At 43.1% G+C, this 21,102-nt stretch overlaps 1 protein-coding gene across 9 annotated transcripts in view; it reads left to right on the top strand.

Moving 5' to 3' along the window:
- The window catches only part of dennd2da (DENN/MADD domain containing 2Da), a 52,427-nt gene that overhangs the window by 11,879 nt on the left and 19,446 nt on the right, over window positions 1-21,102 (top strand). For 4 of the 9 annotated variants that reach the window (XM_060932654.1, XM_060932658.1, XM_060932651.1 and 1 more), the window contains 4 exons: window positions 6,081-6,139; window positions 6,267-6,347; window positions 6,944-7,030; window positions 15,504-15,602. In XM_060932654.1, coding sequence (XP_060788637.1) covers window positions 6,097-6,139; window positions 6,267-6,347; window positions 6,944-7,030; window positions 15,504-15,602 — 310 coding nt within the window. In that variant the 5' untranslated portion in view covers window positions 6,081-6,096. Of the gene's footprint in view, window positions 1-6,042; window positions 6,140-6,266; window positions 6,348-6,943; window positions 7,031-7,381; window positions 8,164-15,503; window positions 15,603-21,102 lie in introns of those variants that run through there. The other 5 variants (XM_060932656.1, XM_060932652.1, XM_060932657.1 and 2 more) reach the window with 3 other exon arrangements.

Raw genomic sequence — 21,102 nt, 5'->3', positions numbered from 1 at the left:
AGTCTCAAGTCTTTCGCAGCCTCCAGCAGGTTTTCTTCCAGGATTGCCCTGTATTTAGCTCCATCCATCTTCCCATCAACTCTGACCAGCTTCCCTGTCCCTGCTGAAGAAAAGCATCCCCATAGCATGATGCTGCCACCACCATGTTTCACAGTGGGGATGGTGTGTGCAGGGTGATGAGCAGTGTTAGTTTTCCGCCACACATAGCGCTTTGCATTTAGGCCAAAAAGTTCAACTTTGGTCTCATCTGACCAAAGCACCTTCTTCCACATGTTTGCTGTGCCCCCTACATGGCTTCTGGCAAACTGCAAACGGGACTTCTTATGCCTGTCTTTCAACAATGGCTTTCTTCTTGCCACTCTTCCAAAAAGGCCAGATTTGTGGAGTGTATGACTTATAGTTGTCCTGTGCACAGATTCTCCCACCTGAGCTGTGGATTTCTGCAGCTCCTCCAGAGTGATCATGGGCCTCTTGGCTGCTTCTCTGACCAGTGCTCTCCTTGCTCGCTCTGTCAGTTTAGGTGGACGGCCATGTCTTGGTAGGTTTGCAGTTGTGCCGTACTTTTTCCATTTTTGAATGATGGATTGAACAGTGCTTCTTGAGATGTTCAGAGCTTGGGATATTTTTTTATAACCTAACCCTGCTTTAAACTTCTCCACAACTTTATCCCTGACCTGTCTGGTGAGTTCTTTGGTCTTCATGATGCTGTTTGTTCTTCAGTGTTCTCTAACAAACCACTGAGGCCTTCACAGAACAAGTGTATTTATACTGAGAGTAAATTACACACAGTAGGACTCTATTAACTAATTAGACGACTTCTGAAGGCAATTGATTGCACTGGATTGTATTTAGAGGTATCAGAGTACAGGGGGGCTGAATACTAATGCACACCACATTTTTCAGATTTTTATTTGTTTAAAATTTTGAAGACCATTTATCATTTTCATTTCACTTCACAATTCTGTGCTACTCTGTGTTGGTCCAGCACATAAAATCTCAATAAAAAACTTTTAAGTTTGTGGTTGTAAGGTGGAAAAATGGGAAAAATTTCAAGGGTATGAATACTTTTGCAAGGCACTGTAACTCTCTTTACAAACACAAATATGATCATGTTACTGAGTCACTGAACTCATACAGAGAAATCAGACGTGAACGGAAGAGAGTCAGGAAATTCAGGTGGAACTTTAAAGCTCACCCTGCAGCATAACCAGCTGTGGGAGATTTCACTAAATGATTTATTAGTTGATGAACTGAATAAACTCCTGTATCTGAACACCGTCCCGTGCTGCAGTCCGTCAGCGTGTGTGTTTGTGTGTGTGTGTGTTTCTGATGAAGGTGAATGCAGTGAACTCTCGCCCTGTTCATCACGCCGCTTTAGGAGCTCTGTGGCTTTTTGGCTTTTCTGTTTTTGTAGAGCAGAAGACATGCAGTACAGTCCAACACTGCTGGCAAATCATGTGTGTGTGTGTGTGTGTGTGTGTGTGTTCGATGAGAGTGTGACCTTTAGATCTTTACACACTCTTTTTTGAATCTGGGCCTTCTGTACACCCACATGGACCCACTGAGACTCTGACACACCGATTCAGTTTTCTGTAGATTGACTCAGAGTCCTATAAAGTGATTCAGGCTCAGAAACTGATTCGTAAACTGATTTAGAATATCGTCACGTAGAAAGGAGGTTGTGTTTTCACCTGTTTGTTTGTTTTTCCCCCAATAGGATATAACTCAAAAACTACTGAATAGATTTTGATGAAATTTGGAGAAAAGGTGGGCAAAGGAGCAAATAACAGTTATTCCCTGAAATCGAGTCGTACATGAGCTGATGGGTGACGAGGTGCGTAGCACCGCGTCGTCTATAATCCATGTACGATGAGATTGAGTGGAATAACTGTTTTATTCTATCCACATTCACTGGATTTTGAGAAACAGAGCATTTTTACTTTTATTTTTTGCAAATTCAATAAATAAAAACTTTATACAAAACGTCCGACAAAATCATTTCCACTTAGAATGTAAACAAACCGGGGAAATGACAGGAGCAATTTGTGAAAAAAGCAATAATAATAATAATAATTATTGAAAAAAAGATACGTTCTTATCATCAAATACTTTTATTCCATATTTTGTTGCTTTTTTGTATTTTTTGAAGTTTTGTTTTCAAGTAGAGTTTTTATTTCATCCTCAGTTGGTTCAGTAACACTCCACCATTTTTTTTTCTCTACTCACAGTATATGAACTGATATCCTAGTAGTAGAGTCACCAATCAGAGCGCACAATTGCTCATATCCAGTGAATGTGGAGAGAATAATTGATTAGAATTTGATGTACAGTGCCTTACAAAAGTATTCACCCCCTTTGGTGTTTTGTCGCTTTACAAGCTGGAATTAAAATGGATTTTTGTAGGGTTAGCACCATTTGTTTTACACAACATGCCGACCACTTTAAAGGTGCAAATTGTTGTTTTATTGTGACACAAACAATAATTAAGATGAAAAAAACAGAAATCTGGAGTGTGCATAAGTATTTCACCCCTTTCATATGAAACCCCTAAATAAGAGCTGCTCCAAACAGTTCACTTCATAAGTCACATAATTAGTTGATTAAGATCCACCTCTGTGCAAAGTGTCAGATGATCTATCACATGATGTCTGTATAAATCAACCTGTTCTGGAAGGACCCTGACTCTGCAACACGACTAAGCAGACAACATGAAAACCAAGGAGCCTCCAAACAGGCCAGAGACAAAGTTGTGGAGAAGTATAGATCAGGGTTGGGTTATAAAAACATCCCAAACTTTGAATATCCCACGGAGCTCCATTAAATCCATTATAGCAAAATGGAAAGAATATGGCACCACTACAAACCTGGCAAGAGAAGGCCCCGCCCACCAAAACTCACAAACCGGCCAAGGAGGGCATTAATCAGAGATGCAACAAAGACACCAAAGATAACACTGAAGGAGCTGCAGAGATCCACAGCAGAGATGGGAGTATCTGTACAGAGTACCACTTTAAGCCATACACTCCACAGAGTGGGCGGGGCTTTATGGAAGAGTGGCCAGAAAAAAGCCATTGCTTAAAAAACACATTTGGAGTTTGCCCAACAGCATGTGGCGGACTCCCCAAACACATGGAAGAAGATCCTGTGGTCAAATGAGACGAAAATTGATCTTTTTGGCCATCATGGGAAATGCCATGTGTGGTGCAAACCCAACATCCTGAGAACACCATTCCTACAGTGAAGCATGGTGGTGGCAGCGTCATGCTGTGGGGATGTTTTCCATCTGCAGGGACAGGAAAGCTGGTCAGGACTGAAGGAAAGATGGATGGCACTAAATACAGGGCAATTCTGGAGGAAAACCTGTTTGAGTCGGCCAGAGGTTTGAGACTGGGACAAAGGCTCACATTCCAGCAGGACAATGACCCTAAACACACTGCTAAAGCTACGCTGGATTGGTTTAAAGGGAAACATTTAAATGCCTTGGAATGGCCTAATCAAAGCCCAGACCTCAATCCAATTGAGAATCTGTGGCATAACTTGAAGATTGCTGTACACCAACACAACCCATCTAACTTGAAGGAGTTGGAGCAGTTTTGCCTTGAGGAATGGGCAAAAATCCCAGTGGCTAGATGTGCTAAGCTAATAGAGACATATCCCAAGAGACTTGCAGCTGTAATTGCAGCAAAAGGTGGCTCTACAAAGTATTGGGGGGGGGATACTTATGCACACTCCAGATTTCTGTTTTTTCATTTTAATTATTGTTTGTGTCACAATAAAACAACAATTTTGCCTTTTAAAGTGGTAAATATGTTGTGTAAATCAAATGGTGCTAACCCTACAAAAATCCATTTTAATTCCAGCTTGAAATGCAGCAAAACAGGACAAACACCAAGGGGGTGAATACTTTTGCAAGACACTGTAAATCTGGATATGTATGTGGATCCAGGATTTTTTTTAATCTTTTCCCAACGTAATTCAAAAAGTAGTGAACGGATTTGGATGAAATTTGGTGGACAGCTTTAATATCATCTGAGGTTCAAGTGATTTGATTTTGGTGTCGATAACATGTAGCTTGGTGGAGGTCTGGACTCTACTGAGTTCCCTTCTAGTTTGGAATGGTTTAGAAAATTATCGGGAGGAAATTCTAAAATGTATATTACAGCCTTTATTTAATGGTGTGAGGATTTGGATTTGGAGAGTAAATGAGACTCAGATTAACATCACTGTTAAACATTTACATGGTCTCGTGGTCTGACTCTTAAACCTACAGATATTTGCGACACTTCTGAAGATTCCCTTTTTCTCTCAGTCAGCACTGGCACCCCGTCAGTGGAAAAGGGCTCCCAGAGAGCCACTGCTGGAGTCTCTGAGCAGGAGCTTTAACCCTCCACTCGACACAGCGCTCTGAGTTCAGCTCCGAGTTCGAGTCTGAGTTCTGATTCAGTTGTTAAGTTGTTTTGAATATTCACTTCTGATATAAGAATGCATGGAAATGTGTTAATGAGAAATAAAATGGGCATCTGGGCACAACGTCTGTGTAAGATCAACAGTTCACACTACACACACACACACACACACACACACACACACACTAATGTGGTTGACTGGTTTCGGTACATGAATGTCGTTTGCCCCATAAAGCCAACCAACTTCAAAACCCTCAGACTTCCTGTAACCGCTGCTCCCGTTATGGAGAATGTTGTGTGACAAAGTTCAGGGTTTTTTTAAACAAATAACACTTTTATTTCTTCTTACTCAGATGTGCATCAATGACACAGTTGAAGATCATTAAAATCGATTCTACAAAATAAGATAAACTATAAAATATATATTTTTAAAACTAAAATCTTCATCCTGTGAAACATCAGATTGATGTCGGAGAGTGTCCTCGAGTCTCTAATACTGACATGAACACACTTTAAGATCTCAAACGATAATTATATATTTTTTTATCAGAAATAATGTGTGACTGGTTTTGGGTTATTGGATGTTATTGGAACGTAATAATTGTGATTCCACTTTTTTAGGTTACTTTTGTTCTTTTTGCAAGTTCAGGATGAACACTAGGCATCAGAAAACACACACACACACACACACACACACACACACGAAAGTCAAATTGTCGCTGTACTACAGAAGGTTCATAACAGTGACAAAGTATTACTAAGACTCAGCTAACACTCAGTGAACGTGCTAAACACACACTGCAGCAAGACAGGAAGCGTACATGCCGTGGAACTTACGTGTTAGCAATATAACAAACAGGACGAGCCACAGAATTCTCTAACATCTGTGAAGTTACAGGTTTATTCTCCAGAGACGTCACTCAGAGTCTGAAAGTGTTTATTGGAGATTCTTCATGAGTCTGTCTTCAGGGAATTAAATAATTAATGAAGTTCCTCAGTATTCAGTGTCTGAGGTCTTTTCCATGTTCCTCAACCTCATGAGGTTGCCGTCTGTCTGTTATCTGGCTTTACTGAAACATAAAGCTGACATCACTGACGCTGCACTGGAAGTTACTGCAGTGTTTATTAATAAACACACACACACACACACACACACACACACACACACACACACACAGATGAAGCGGAGCGGAAAAGCAGCAGGTCCAGAACAGAACCCTGCGGAACACCAAAGTGTACTTCTGTATCAGTGTTTTTCCAGAGCAGGGATGGAATTAACTGCTGAAGTACGACATTTTCCTGATAAAGCGGAGGTTTGATGTTGGTCGTTAGTTCAACAGTAGACACAGTCGGTCAGGGTTGAGACTCTGACTGCTGTTTTACAGAACGCAGTGATGTCAGAGCTCAGGAAGGAGCTGATGATTGTTAAGAGAGGTTTGCTTGGCCATATTTGTTTAAGTCTCAGCTCCGCTTCATGTGCTGCTGTTTGAGCAAAGACTTGAATGCAAAGTAAATATTTACTAGTGCGTCTCTGAGTCAGAGACGAAGACGATGAAAAGTTTCTCGTGTGTGTGTGTTAGCATGGTGTCACCATGGTTACTGGGATATTAATCTGAAACTCCGCCTATGTGTTTAACACACTTGCTTTGTAATGCGTGTGGTGATGTTTTTCAGCAGAGAGAGGAGTGTGATGTCCCGACAGAGCTGGGGGTTCTCCTCTCTGCGTCTGAAGAGTGAGTACTCCAAGCACAGCTCTCACACACGATAGTGAGGACATTACAGAAACGTAACAGTGTCAGTATCATCAGAACCTGTGGAACACGCCACCCTGATTTATCATTTCGGGTCTGTTTTACGCAGATAAACAAACTTCAGAGGACACAAATGTGTTTCAGAGGAGAGGGAGACTCTTTTCTTCTTTTCGTGAGGATCACAGACAACGTGAGTGTTGTGGTGACTGCTAACGGGATCCGCCCCGAAATCAGTCACATGATCACCTCCATCATTCACACCAAGGTCACATGGTACCACCAGACAGAAATAGTTTGAAATATATATTATTTTATTTACAAACTAGCCCTGCGATGACCTGGCGACTTGTCCGGGGTGAACCCCACCTCTCGTCCATCGTCAGCTGGGATAGGCTCCAACTTGCCTGCAACCCTGTAGGACAGGATAAGCAGCTACAGATAATGGATAGATGGATGGATTATTTACAAACTAGCAGGAATTAAAATGAGGTTTTAAATGTAGCTAACTGGCTAGCGTCAGACTGAGGGGTCATCGTTACTGTAACGGAACACAAACGGCTAGAAAGCTCGTTACCTGAGAGGAGTTAAAGGGGTGATGAGAGCAGGAACCACAATGATCTACCACCATGAGGAGACAAACATGATGGCTACATGCTAACACAGTGGCAGGCTAACAGGAAGACAGAGAAACAATGCTAGTCAAGCAAATAAAGAGAAACAGGCGGACATACTAACATCCATCGTTCAGTTCCGTGTTATTAATGTTTCCTCTGTGCGTCTGAACAGAAGTGTCCAGTGTTTCTGAAGATGGCGATGCTGCTGAAGGAGGGAAACAAAACGTCTCCTCCAAGACAGAAGCAGAGAGAGCGAAAGGTGAAGCAGCTTTACCCACAATGCACCTGTACATCACTGCACTGCTGGTGGGAAACTCATCAATAACTGTGAAAGCTTTGATTCTGATTTTGGAATCACATTTACTGAATTAGCAAGTTAGCAACAATAGCTAGCAAGTTAGGAATTTGATTAAAGTGCTGTCTTTATTACAAAGCAGCAACCTTTCATTTCATTTAATATCAGCTACATCAGTGTTAATAATAATAATAATAATAATAATAATAATAAGTTTAATTTATATAACACCTTTCTCACACACAAGATTGCTTAACAAACAAACAAACAAACCTAACATTATCTAACTGAGTAAAATCAATATTTGAAGTTTATTTTTGATGTTTTAATCAGCTGACTGTTGTTTTATTGGTGAGTTTCGGTTAGGAGGTGTGGCCTAAGTTTAACCTCTTTGTGATAAACTGGGAACTGTGGTGTGTTATTTACTGATTTGGACACGGTGCTGAACTGGAGGCTTCTAGGAGTTTCTGTCACTGCTTTATAACATCAGCCTTAAGTTTCAGTTCAAAACTAAAGAAAAATAAATCCAGAGTAGAAAACTGGACCAGTGCAGATATTAAACTGGACCAGTGCAGATATGAAACCGGACCAGTACAGATATTAAACTGGACCAGTGCAGATATTAAACTGGACCAGTGCAGATATTAAACCGGACCAGTGCAGATATTAAACTGGACCAGTGCAGATAGATATTAAACTGGACCAGTGCAGATATGAAACCGGACCAGTGCAGATATTAAACTGGACCAGTGCAGATATGAAACCGGGCCACTCTGAAGCCCTCCGTGATGTTTCCAGAGCAGCTTCGAACGAAGACTCAAACTCGCGTGTCCGATTCACTGATTCAGTGTCGGTTGAGGAGTCGGATCAGTGGAGTGATTGAGTGTGAGAGCGAGCGCGCGCTGAGCAGTGCGGCGGGAGGAGCGGGCTTTAAACGGTTCTGATGGAGTTTCGGTTCGGTTCAGGTTGAGCGGATTAGAGCAGGATCCGGGGATTTTATTCACTGCGGAAAGAAACTGAGGAAAGAATGAACAGACTTTCAGCAGTGAAAGTGAGAAGTGCGGAGGGGAAGAAGAGCGACTCCAAACACCGGCACAGTGAGTATTCAACACTCTCAGGGGACTAAACACAGGGGACTAAACACAGGGAGTATTCAACACTCTCAGGGGACTAAACACAGGGGACTAAACACAGGGAGTATTCAACACTCTCAGGGGACTAAACACAGGGAGTATTCAACACTCTCAGGGGACTAAACACGGAGTATTCAACACTCTCAGGGGACTAAACACAGGGGACTAAACACAGGGAGTATTCAACACTCTCAGGGGACTAAATACAGGGGACTAAACACAGGGAGTATTCAACACTCTCAGGGGACTAAACACAGGGAGTATTCAACACTCTCAGGGGACTAAACACAGGGAGTATTCAACACTCTCAGGGGACTAAACACAGGGAGTATTCAACACTCTCAGGGGACTAAACACAGGGAGTATTCAACACTCTCAGGGGACTAAACACAGGGAGTATTCAACACTCTCAGGGGACTAAACACAGGGAGTATTCAACACTCTCAGGGGACTAAACACAGGGAGTATTCAACACTCTCAGGGGACTAAACACAGGGAGTATTCAACACTCTCAGGGGACTAAACACAGGGAGTATTCAACACTCTCAGGGGACTAAACACAGGGAGTATTCAACACTCTCAGGGGACTAAACACAGGGAGTATTCAACACTCTCAGGGGACTAAACACAGGGGACCAAACACAGGGAGTATTCAACACTCTCAGGGGACTAAACACAGGGGACTAAACACAGGGAGTATTCAACACTCTCAGGGGACTAAATACAGGGGACTAAACACAGGGAGTATTCAACACTCTCAGGGGACTAAACACAGGGAGTATTCAACACTCTCAGGGGACTAAACACAGGGAGTATTCAACACTCTCAGGGGACTAAACACAGGGGACCAAACACAGGGAGTATTCAACACTCTCAGGGGACTAAACACAGGGGACTAAACACAGGGAGTATTCAACACTCTCAGGGGACTAAATACAGGGGACTAAACACAGGGAGTATTCAACACTCTCAGGGGACTAAACACAGGGAGTATTCAACACTCTCAGGGGACTAAACACAGGGAGTATTCAACACTCTCAGGGGACTAAACACAGGGAGTATTCAACACTCTCAGGGGACTAAACACAGGGAGTATTCATCACTCTCAGGGGACTAAACACAGGGAGTATTCAACACTCTCAGGGGACTAAACACAGGGAGTATTCAACACTCTCAGGGGACTAAACACAGGGAGTATTCAACACTCTCAGGGGACTAAACACAGGGAGTATTCAACACTCTCAGGACTAATCAACACTCTCGGGGGACTAAACACAGGGAGTATTCAACACTCTCAGGGGACTAAACACAGGGGACCAAACACAGGGAGTAGTCAACACTCTCAGGACTAATCAACACTCTCAGGGGACTAAACACAGGGAGTATTCAACACTCTCAGGGGACTAAACACAGGGAGTAGTCAACACTCTCAGGACTAATCAACACTCTCAGGGGACTAAACACAGGGACTAATCAACACTCTCAGGGGACTAAACAGAGTATTCAACACTCTCAGGGACTAAACACAGGGGACTAAACACATGGTGTATTCAACACTCTCAGGGACTAAACACAGGGAGTATTCAATGCTTTCAGGGACTAAACAGGGAGTATTCAACACTCTCAGGGACTAAACACAGGGAGTATTCAACACTCTCAGGGGACTAAACACAGGGAGTATTCAACACTCTCAGGGGACTAAACACAGGGAGTATTCAACACTCTCAGGGGACTAAACACAGGGAGTATTCAACACTCTCAGGACTAATCAACACTCTCGGGGGACTAAACACAGGGAGTATTCAACACTCTCAGGGGACTAAACACAGGGGACCAAACACAGGGAGTAGTCAACACTCTCAGGACTAATCAACACTCTCAGGGGACTAAACACAGGGAGTATTCAACACTCTCAGGGGACTAAACACAGGGAGTAGTCAACACTCTCAGGACTAATCAACACTCTCAGGGGACTAAACACAGGGACTAATCAACACTCTCAGGGGACTAAACAGAGTATTCAACACTCTCAGGGACTAAACACAGGGGACTAAACACATGGTGTATTCAACACTCTCAGGGACTAAACACAGGGAACTAAACACAGGGAGTATTCAATGCTTTCAGGGACTAAACAGGGTGTATTCAACACTTTCAGGGACTAAACACGGTGTATTCAACACTTTCAGGGACTAAACACGGAGTATTCAACACTCTCAGGGACTAAACACAGGGTGTATTCAACACTCTAAAGGGACTAAACACGAAGTATTCAACGCTTTCAGGGACTAAACACAGGGTGTATTCAACACTCGGACTAAACACAGGGAGTATTCAACACGTTCAGGGACTAAATACAGGGGACTAAACACGGAGTATTCAACACTCTCAGGGGACTAAACACAGGGTGTATTCAACACTCTCAGGGGACTAAACACAGGGTGTATTCAACACTCTCAGGGGACTAAACACAGGGTGTATTCAACACTCTCAGGGGACTAAACACGGAGTATTCAACACTCGGACTAAACACAGGGAGTATTCAACACGTTCAGGGACTAAATACAGGGGACTAAACACAGGGAGTATTCAACACTCTCAGGGGACTAAACACAGGGAGTATTCAACACTCTCAGGGGACTAAACACAGGGAGTATTCAACACTCTCAGGGGACTAAACACAGGGAGTATTCAACACTCTCAGGGGACTAAACACAGGGAGTATTCAACACTCTCAGGACTAATCAACACTCTCGGGGGACTAAACACAGGGAGTATTCAACACTCTCAGGGGACTAAACACAGGGGACTAAACACAGGGAGTAGTCAACACTCTCAGGGGACTAAACACAGGGAGTAGTCAACACTCTCAGGGGACTAAACACAGGGGACTAAACACAGGGAGTAGTCAACACTCTCAGGACTAATCAACACTCTCAGGGGACTAAACACAGGGAGTATTCAACACTCTCAGGGGACTAAACACAGGGAGTATTCAACACTCTCAGGGGACTAAACACAGGGAGTAGTCAACACTCTCAGGGGACTAAACACGGAGTATTCAACACTCGGACTAAACACAGGGAGTATTCAACACGTTCAGGGACTAAATACAGGGGACTAAACACAGGGAGTATTCAACACTCTCAGGGGACTAAACACAGGGAGTATTCAACACTCTCAGGGGACTAAACACAGGGTGTATTCAACACTCTCAGGGGACTAAACACGGAGTATTCAACACTCGGACTAAACACAGGGAGTATTCAACACGTTCAGGGACTAAATACAGGGGACTAAACACAGGGAGTATTCAACACTCTCAGGGGACTAAACACGGGACTAAACACATGGGACTAAACACGGAGTATTCAACACTCTCAGGGGACTAAAGATGGGAGTATTCAACACTCAGGGATTAAACACTGACATTTCAGGGTTAAACATCGTGGGGGTTCGAGGTTAAACACCACTTTTCATAGACTAGTCCGGTTTACAGAATCAGGTTAAAGCGTGGTGTAAAACACTGCGTTTATAAACAATTTAAAGAATACGTTTAAAATATTCTCCAAAGTATTAATGTCAGGCTTAATAACACTTCATTAATCATAAACGCACTGTTAGTGTTTATTAGTGTTTATTAGGGCTGTCCTGTATGATCTCAGCTGTAGGGGAGAGCGGGGTCGGCTGGAAGAGCAGTTTTTATTTTAAATGTTCCTGAAAACAGCTTAAATGAGCTGTGCTCTGATTTTAATCCTTTTATAAAATAATGGTTATTTTGGTACATCAGCAACAGAAATATTTATTAGATTTATCAAATGATGGAAGTTTTAATGCTTTAAAACCATTATTAATGCAGAGGATCCAGAACCTCCAGATGTCACTTCCTGGATGTCACAGTTTGACTATAAGGGAACACATTCTACACTTAAAGCAGCCATAAGTGATTTAAAAAAAATTAAATAAAGGTGGTTTCTGCTGTCTTTACATTCTGATTGTGCTTACTGCGTTAAACATGTTCTGGTCCAGTTTATTAACCAGTCAGGAAGCTGTTCTGCCCCGGACTCTGGAGGTTCTGGGTCCTCTGCGTTAATAATGGTCAACTCTAATTATCCTACATGTGCGCCCAAACTGAAGTGGGATTTCAGTATGAGAGACGGTTTACGTTGTCATATCCTTACTGAGTTATTTAACATAATATAATGTTACCATGACAACCAGCATTTCTTCATTAAGGTTAGCTAAGCAAATTAGCGCACAGGTTCTGCGGCTAAAAAAATTTTATGCTGCCACGTTGTCATTCTGTAATTCCAGATGTGGTGATCTGAAACTGTGGCGTTTAATGAGTGACATCACAAACTGAGATTGGACATAGCTCCGCCTCCGAGTCATTTCTATCCAGATGGATTGTGAAAGTCTGAATTTATTAAAAGCATTAACAAGTCTGACCCAAATATATAAAACCCTGTGTGTGTGTGTGTGTGTGTGTGTGTGAGATGTGTCACTTAGCTCAAAGTGGTGTGTGATTGGAGGAAAGGGAGGAGTTTGAACAGAACCCGCCCCCAGGGCGTCAGTAAAATAACGCTGTTCTGTGTTTAATTCAGTCTTGTGACAGTGAAAAAGAGGAAAAAGTGTGTTTTGTAATGCAGGTGAGTGTGTAATGGCCTGTAGGCTCTGGTTTCTCTCTCTGTTTGAGCAGTGGTGAGTAATAACAGTTAATGTTGGAGTTTTAGGGCGGAGCCACTTTTAGCTTAAAGTAAACACGTGGTGATTCTGTAGCACTGCACTCACACACTAAAGCTCTTTACAACATTAAAGCCTCAGTGTGTGTTTTTGTAATAAACCACGGTTACATGACGTGGAGTCCCTCATCACACCCTGAAGGTGATTGTTTTCCTCTAACAGCATGTCCCCGAGTGTTCTATTCCTCTCACACCACAGCAGGTTACCAACATTTACAACTTTATCTGTTTAGAGTTGTATTTAATGTTGTGGAATGTCGTTGAAACTTACATTATAGCAGCAATAAACAAACAGTCACAGCTCGTCACATTACTGAGAAACTGCAAAGAAGTGTAAGCTCCTCTGTCCTGAAGACGTCAGAAAAGTTCCAGCTTCACCTCTGATTTACACAGTGCTGACACTGGAGACTCCTTCCAGAGATGATACAGAGGCGTGTAATGATAAATCACAATGCAAATTTATGAAAATTTGATGAAAAAAAAAAAATCCATCCGTTTTCCGTAAGCACTTATCCTGTGCAGGGTCGCAGGTGAGCTGGAGCCTATCCCAGCTGACTACAGGTGAAAGGCGGGGTTCACCCTGGACAAGTCGCCAGGTCATCACAGGGCTGACACATAGACACAGACAACCATTCACACTCACATTCACACCTACGCTCAATTTAGAGTCACCAGTTAACCTAACCTGCATGTCTTTGGACTGTGGGGGAAACCGGAGCACCCGGAGGAAACCCACGCGGACACGGGGAGAACATGCAAACTCCACACAGAAAGGCCCTCGCCGGCCACGGGGCTCGAACCCGGACCTTCTTGCTGTGAGGCGACAGTGCGAACCACTACACCACCGTGCTGCCTGAAATAAAAAATAAATGTTTATTATCAGGCTGCGTAATCTCGGTTTTTCTTTGCTGAAATTGCACTGTTTAGACAGCAGATGAACAACAGTGGGAATACATGTGACTTCACTGTAGGCGGAAGTAACCCAGCTCTAATGCTGCGAGAAAACAAAAAATTAAATGTAAAGTGTGAAAGAGCTGCTGCGTGATTTTGTACAGTACAAATAATTTAACGAGAACTCGTCACTTTTTTTTTTTTTACAGATGGCTGAAAGATAAGAGAGAAACAAGTGGAGGCAGAATAAATGTTCAGAAAAGTTTATTAAGAAAAAAGTTAATAATTTTTTCATTTTTAATAAAAGGAATATTTTAGTTAATAGGTTATATTTTACTCCAAACTTTACAAATGTGGGTCAGTAATTATTGTTGATTATTAAGAAAATGAGATGAGATTTTTAATTAAACATAAGGAATATTTATGTTGATAAAGAATTGGAAAATATGTTGCATTTATTTTTTTAAATTAAATTTTCTTAATTTAAATTTTTTTTTAAATATCTTGACTCAAATTGTGAGTTTGGCGAACCGCAAGATGCCTAATGTTAAACATCCTTGCAGAAAATGTTTAAATATTTTTAATCAGTTGATTATCAGTGGAGCGTCTGCTGTACACGGCCCTGTGAATGATCTGTTGCTATGGAAACGATATCGAATAAGAACAAGTTCATTAATATTAATATAAACCTGTGATATGCTGCTGTACTGCGCTGGAGGAAATGGCTCACTCCAAGTGTGTGTTTTGGATATTTCAGGACGTTTATATTCCACTCAGGGGGTAAATCGAGTCACGCTGTGGTTAGTGATGATTTTGTTGGTGTCCGGGTTCGGACTCGCGCCAGGTTTACGTGGGCTGCAGCTCAGGGGACTTTCAGATTTTATTGAGGATGGATTTTCCTGTCCTTTGCTCTGAATATCTCGGCGTCATACCTTTGAAAAGATACGCCCCTCTGTTTTCATTTTATTTAAGGATTTCATGTGGACGGGGTTCTCATGGTGCGTGTTTGATGGTGCTCGCTGCAGTCTGATGATGATCTGGAGTCGAGCTGCGTACACGTCCGATTCACCCATCGCGTCTCTACTTTCCTGTGGTTTTCTGTTCTCAGATTCAGATATTTACTGTGACATAAAAAGAGAAGTGATGGAGCTGGAGGCCGTGAGATGTTTTCTCTGAATCTGATATAGTGAAGTGTTAGGGACCATCATTAAAGTGCAGTCGAACTGGAAAGTGTGAAAACTTAGACATTATTACCATCTGCCTGATTCCAGTAGAGTCGTGATACATGAGCTGTGAAATTCTAATCATCTAACACACACACACACACACACACACGCGCGCACACACACACGCTGAATTAAAAACAGGATTAAATTTATGGTGGATTTTTAAATAATTCTGATTAATAATTGATACTGATGGAGAAATGGCAAAAACCAAAAGTCTCCCATCTAACAGCAGTATGTGAAAGGTCAGTTAGCTCCGCCCACACTTCCATGGAATGTTAGTATTTCCTAATGTACATCACTTTCCTTAACACACCTGAGGAACAACACTCACTGCATTGGAAACAAATAAACACACTAAAATGTTTAGGGAGCAGAAAAAACCTCACTTTCGTTTTTCTCCGTTCAGAAGGAAACGAGTGACGCAGTGAATTTTTCTCCTCAGGTGCCGTTCTCCTGGGTGAGGATGAGGAGCAGGATAAAGGAGCGATGAAGAGGCTCAGCACCATGTGGGTTGCTGTCAGGGGCAAAATGAGCCGAGACAGTAAGACACACACACACACACACACTTCTGTTTAAAACAAATGAATCAGTGAGAAAAGGGAAATATTTTGAGAGGAAACGGACTTGTGATCAGTTTATCTTTCTCTCTATCAGTTTACTGTTGGTTGAATTTTACAGTGAAACTGCGGCGTGTTGTGAATGTTGTGAGTGAAATGTGTGAGAGTTTTGTTGTGTGCAGCGTCTCGGCCTGTGTTGGGTTTAAGCCTGAGGTGTTTCACTCCTACGCACATTCAGGTCATGGATGAAATGGTGTGTGTGTGTGTGTGTGTTTCAGAGAACTAGAAGATGATTTCCTGTTTGTTTCACACTTTCCTTTTTTCTGTTTTCTTCCCTGTGTGTTTGTGTGCGTGCGGTTGTGAAAGTGGCTGTGTGCACTTTTACAGCACGCTGATTTATCTCATTCAGAATGTGTGTGTGTGTGTGTGTGTGTGTGTGTGTGAGAGAGAGAGAGAGAGAGAGAACATGCATGCAGGCGAGTGTGTGTTTAACCGTGTCAGTGCTGTTACACTCACCTACAGAATTCTACAAAAGATCAGATCATTAGAGATGAGTGATGTGTGAATGTGTACTTGTTGTTGTTGTTTGTGTGTAAATGTGTTCAGTTCCAGTGTGTTGTTGTGAATTGGTGGATTAGGAATGAAGCGCTGTGTGGAAGCGCAGTGTTGGTGTGACTGTAGCTTGAAGTTAAAGAGGAAACTGTAGAATATCGTTGAAACAGGATGTTAAAAAATCTGTCTCCTTCTGCAGATCAGGTAATGTGATGACTGTGTGAAATACCGCTTTCTGATTGGGTGGAAGGTTTGCATTGGGATGGTGAGGGGTCGCAGCAGCACCGAGTCCCAGTGTGCCGTTTACCCCAGGGGCCGCTTCGTCAGGGCTTTAGTGAAGCTGTGTGTGAACCAAACAGCACTAAACATTTAAAACACAGGTTTTATTTGTGTGTGTGTGTTTTGAGATGAATGTCAATCACCTGGAAATTACCAACACGCGTACGGCACAGCTGATTTGCTGATTGGTGACGCCCACAAAACTCCATATAAGGTAAAACCTGTACAGGTGAAATGCTGAGTGGAAGATAAACTCCGATTCTCTCAGACGCGACGTTTGTCTCATTAAAGTGAAGACAGGAATCCAGACACGAACACAGTGACCTGAAATCAATCAGTCGAGGTTTATATTCATTAAAAAACTTTGTGTAAATTTACACTCAGGAACACCAGCAGGATACAAACTACACTCCCCGGTCACTTTAATAGGAACGTGTTGTTGGTTCTCAGATCCCTGTTCTTGGCTGCAGGAGTGGAACCCAATGTGTTCTGCTGTTGCATGCTGAGATGCTTTTGTGCTCATCACGGTTGTAAAGAGTGATTATATGAGTTACTATATCCTTCCTGTCCATTTCCCTCTGACCCTCTCTTATCAACAAGGCGTTTGTTTCCACCCACAGAACTGTCGCTCACTCACTCAGTGTTTTTTGTTTTCTGCACCATTCTGTGTAAACTCTAGAGACTGTTGTGTGTGAAAACCCCAGGAGATCAGCAGCTTCTGAAATACTCAAACCAGCCCATCTGGATCAAACCAACACCCATACCACAGTGAGAGAAAGTCACACTGTGAGATCAGTGTTTCCCATTCTGATGTTTGAACATTAACTAAAGCTCCTGATTTGGATCTGCGGGATTTGATGCGTCGTGCTGCTGGCGAGGGATCGGCTGATTACAGAACTGCAGGTGGAGGTAGGGGTGTTCCTAATAAAGTGGCCAGTGAGTGTATTTCCCCCCCAAAATTACAGGATTTTCATGAATAAGATACATATTTCTTGTCTAAATGCTCGTACAGACGTTCTATGAATAAATCCGTCCGTACCCAGATCGATAAGCGAGACCCAATGAAAGTGAACAGAGCAGTGCAGTAAATGCGCAAAATAATAAACGCGTGTCGTGTTGCACTATTTAAGGACGCCTCGGGTCTAAAACACGCCCGTGTAGATGAGCTGAAACCTCTGTGGAAACTCCGTGAGATTAATGATGGATGGAGGACGCGACGTCTACAGCAGTGTCTGGGGGATTTAATAAAAAGTCTGGCGCGTCCTGTTTGTGCTGCTGATCTGAGTCTGATCTCGCTGAGTGGGATTGGATAGCGACGCGCAACCCACGGCTCAGCACTCAGAAGAGACGAATGCACAGGAAGTGATTCATGGTGATGTGATGATGTAAAGTTAATGAAAGTCAGTGACGTCATGGTGACGGGTGAAATAAACCCTTGCGATGTGAAGTGGGCGGGTCCTGAGTTAAACTGCTCTTTAATCTGAGGCAACTACCAACAGGAGTGAAAGGATACTGTTGACTGACACAGCTAGCCCCACCTACCTCTGGTTTCACTCGGAACCGTTTGGGGTGGAAAATGTACAAAAGTTTTACCATGGCAACCAGAGACTGGAACATCTGGGCGGCGAGTGAATCCGTTTATATCTGGGTAAACTTTCAGCGACGGGCAACCCGCTGCCCATGTGTCCGCCCCTTCACACACAGCGGGGGACGCCCTGTGCTCCAGTGCGAGGGCTTTATTTCTATTTCATTTAGATTTAAAGGACAGAGATTCAAACTCGGGCGGCACGGTGGTGTAGTGGTTAGCGCTGTCGCCTCACAGCAAGAAGGTCCGGGTTCGAGCCCCGTGGCCGGCGAGGGCCTTTCTGTGTGGAGTTTGCATGTTCTCCCCGTGTCCGCGTGGGTTTCCTCCGGGTGCTCCGGTTTCCCCCACAGTCCAAAGACATGCAGGTTAGGTTAACTGGTGACTCTAAATTGAGCGTAGGTGTGAATGTGAGTGTGAATGGTTGTCTGTGTCTATGTGTCAGCCCTGTGATGACCTGGCGACTTGTCCAGGGTGAACCCCGCCTTTCGCCCGTAGTCAGCTGGGATAGGCTCCAGCTCGCCTGCGACCCTGTAGAACAGGATAAAGCGGCTACAGATAATGAGATGAGATGAGATTCAAACTCATTTCTCCACTTCAGCTGAAGTGATGTCTGTTAAAGAAAAAGGAAACCGACAGCTGACTGCAGAGTCGTCTTCATCGAGGGTCGGATATTTTTAGACTAACGGCTTTCTCTCTCTGGGCTGGAGTCGATCCCAGCTGAGTTCAGGTGCAGTCAGAACCTCTCTGTCCTACAGCAAACTGAGCTTTTGTCCTGACCTGGTTTCTGCTCAGGGAACCCCCCCCCCCCCCTCCCCCAGAGTGTGTGTGTGTGTGTGTGTGTGCGCTGAAACATCTTAGTGTCGTCATTAACAGACTTCATATGTAACTTGGTTTACGTTCCCACACATTGTCATCATGACGATGTGGTTCACTGCTAATAAAACCCGCCCCAGTGCGGTGTACTGATCCGACTAGCCTTCTGCTTAGCCTCCGTTACCGCTCCGAGCATCATGCTACAGGTGTTTATTCACAACCACGCACTGACATTTAAATTGTTTTTAAAAATAAATGTGAAATTATTAAGAGCTCTTCATTTTTTTTTACAAACAGAAACCAGGCTGTAGCTTTAGATCCCTAACGCTACGTTCACGCTAACAGGCGACGAGACTCTTGGGTCTCTTGTGGGTGTGGCCTGTCCAGCTGTATATCACTTTTTAAAGCAAACAAGTTAAACAAATGAATTAACACCTGAAACTGAAGTGTGAAAATCCTCGTGCGAGTTACGTTTGAGGCTCTTAGCATCATTCTCAGATCAGATTAGCAAAGTGAGCTAACTGTACTCGCTGTGTTCACTCACCAGAGGCAACAGCGATCTCGGCTAATTCCTTCTGAACTTTTCATTTTTCTTCCTAATGCGAGCGCTCGATCCTGACTGGAGAACTTTTTCCCCAGTTCTTTGTGTTAAACGGTAAAAGGGAACAAACTACAGGTAAGAACTAAAGTTCTGGTTGGGGAACTGAAGACGTGTCGCACCACATGCAGCGTAGGATTGTTTGAAGGAATTGTTTGAGACTGTTGTTGCGTTATTGTCACGGTTTGTGAATATACATAGAATGTGTGTCTAATTTGTATAGAATTGAGAAAAGGTCCTGATATTCTCGACTCCGTGTTGCGTCCGGAGGACAGCAGCAGCTCGTCACTCTGTCACTCGCAGGAGGACGAAGGAGCCGGAGGTGAAAGTGTGTTTATAAATCATTACGGTATCAGTTAGCTCCTGTACCTTCATTAATAAACAAGTAAATAAATAAATAACTGATAAACTAACTCGTCAGTTCCCAGTGAAACCAGCAGTAAGCTGAAGCTCCCAGTGACCACAAACTTTTTTTTTTTTTTCCTGTATTTCAGTTTCACTGTTCAACATTTGCATGGATACAGTGCCTTGCAAAAGTATTCATACCCCTTGAACTTTTTCACATTTTTCCACCTTACAACCACGAACTTAAAAGTTTTTTTTATTGAGATTTTATGTGATAGACCAACACAGAGTAGCACAGAATTGTGAAGTAAAATGATAAATGGTCTTCAAAATTTTAAACAAATAAAAATCTGAAAAATGTGGTGTGCATTAGTATTCAGCCCCCTGTACTCTGATACCTCTAAATACAATCCAGTGCAATCAATTGCCTTCAGAAGTCGTCTAATTAGTTAATAGAGTCCTACTGTGTGTAATTTACTCTCAGCATAAATACACTTGTTCTGTGAAGGCCTCAGTGGTTTGTTAGAGAACACTGAAGAACAAACAGCATCATGAAGACCAAAGAACTCACCAGACAGGTCAGGGATAAAGTTGTGGAGAAGTTTAAAGCAGGGTTCGGTTATAAAAAAATATCCCAAGCTCTGAACATCTCAAGCAGCACTGTTCAATCCATCATTCAAAAATGGAAAAAGTACGGCACAACTGCAAACCTACCAAGACATGGCCGTCCACCTAAACCGACAGAGCGAGCAAGGAGAGCACTGGTCAGAGAAGCAGCCAAGAGGCCCATGATCACTCTGGAGGAGCTGCAGAAATCCACAGCTCAGGTGGGAGAATCTGTGCACAGGACAACTATAAGTCGTACACTCCACAAATCTGGCCTTTTTGGAAGAGTGGCAAGAAGAAAGCCATTGTTGAAAGACGGGCATAAGAAGCCATGTAGGGGACACAGCAAACATGTGGAAGAAGGTGCTTTGGTCAGATGAGACCAAAGTTGAACTTTTTGGCCTAAATGCAAAGCGCTATGTGTGGCGGAAAACTAACACTGCTCATCACCCTGCACACACCATCCCCACTGTGAAACATGGTGGTGGCAGCATCATGCTATGGGGATGCTTTTCTTCAGCAGGGACAGGGAAGCTGGTCAGAGTTGATGGGAAGATGGATGGAGCTAAATCCAGGGCAATCCTGGAAGAAAACCTGTTGGAGGCTGCAAAAGACTTGAGACTGGGAAGGAGATTCACCTTCCAGCAAGACGATGACCCTAAACATACAGCCAGAGCTACAATGGAATGGTTTAGATCAAAGAATA

Source organism: Neoarius graeffei, chromosome 10 (assembly GCF_027579695.1).
Source record: "Neoarius graeffei isolate fNeoGra1 chromosome 10, fNeoGra1.pri, whole genome shotgun sequence".
NCBI classification, from domain to species: domain Eukaryota; kingdom Metazoa; phylum Chordata; class Actinopteri; order Siluriformes; family Ariidae; genus Neoarius; species Neoarius graeffei.
This window is presented reverse-complemented; position numbering and strand designations above follow the sequence as displayed.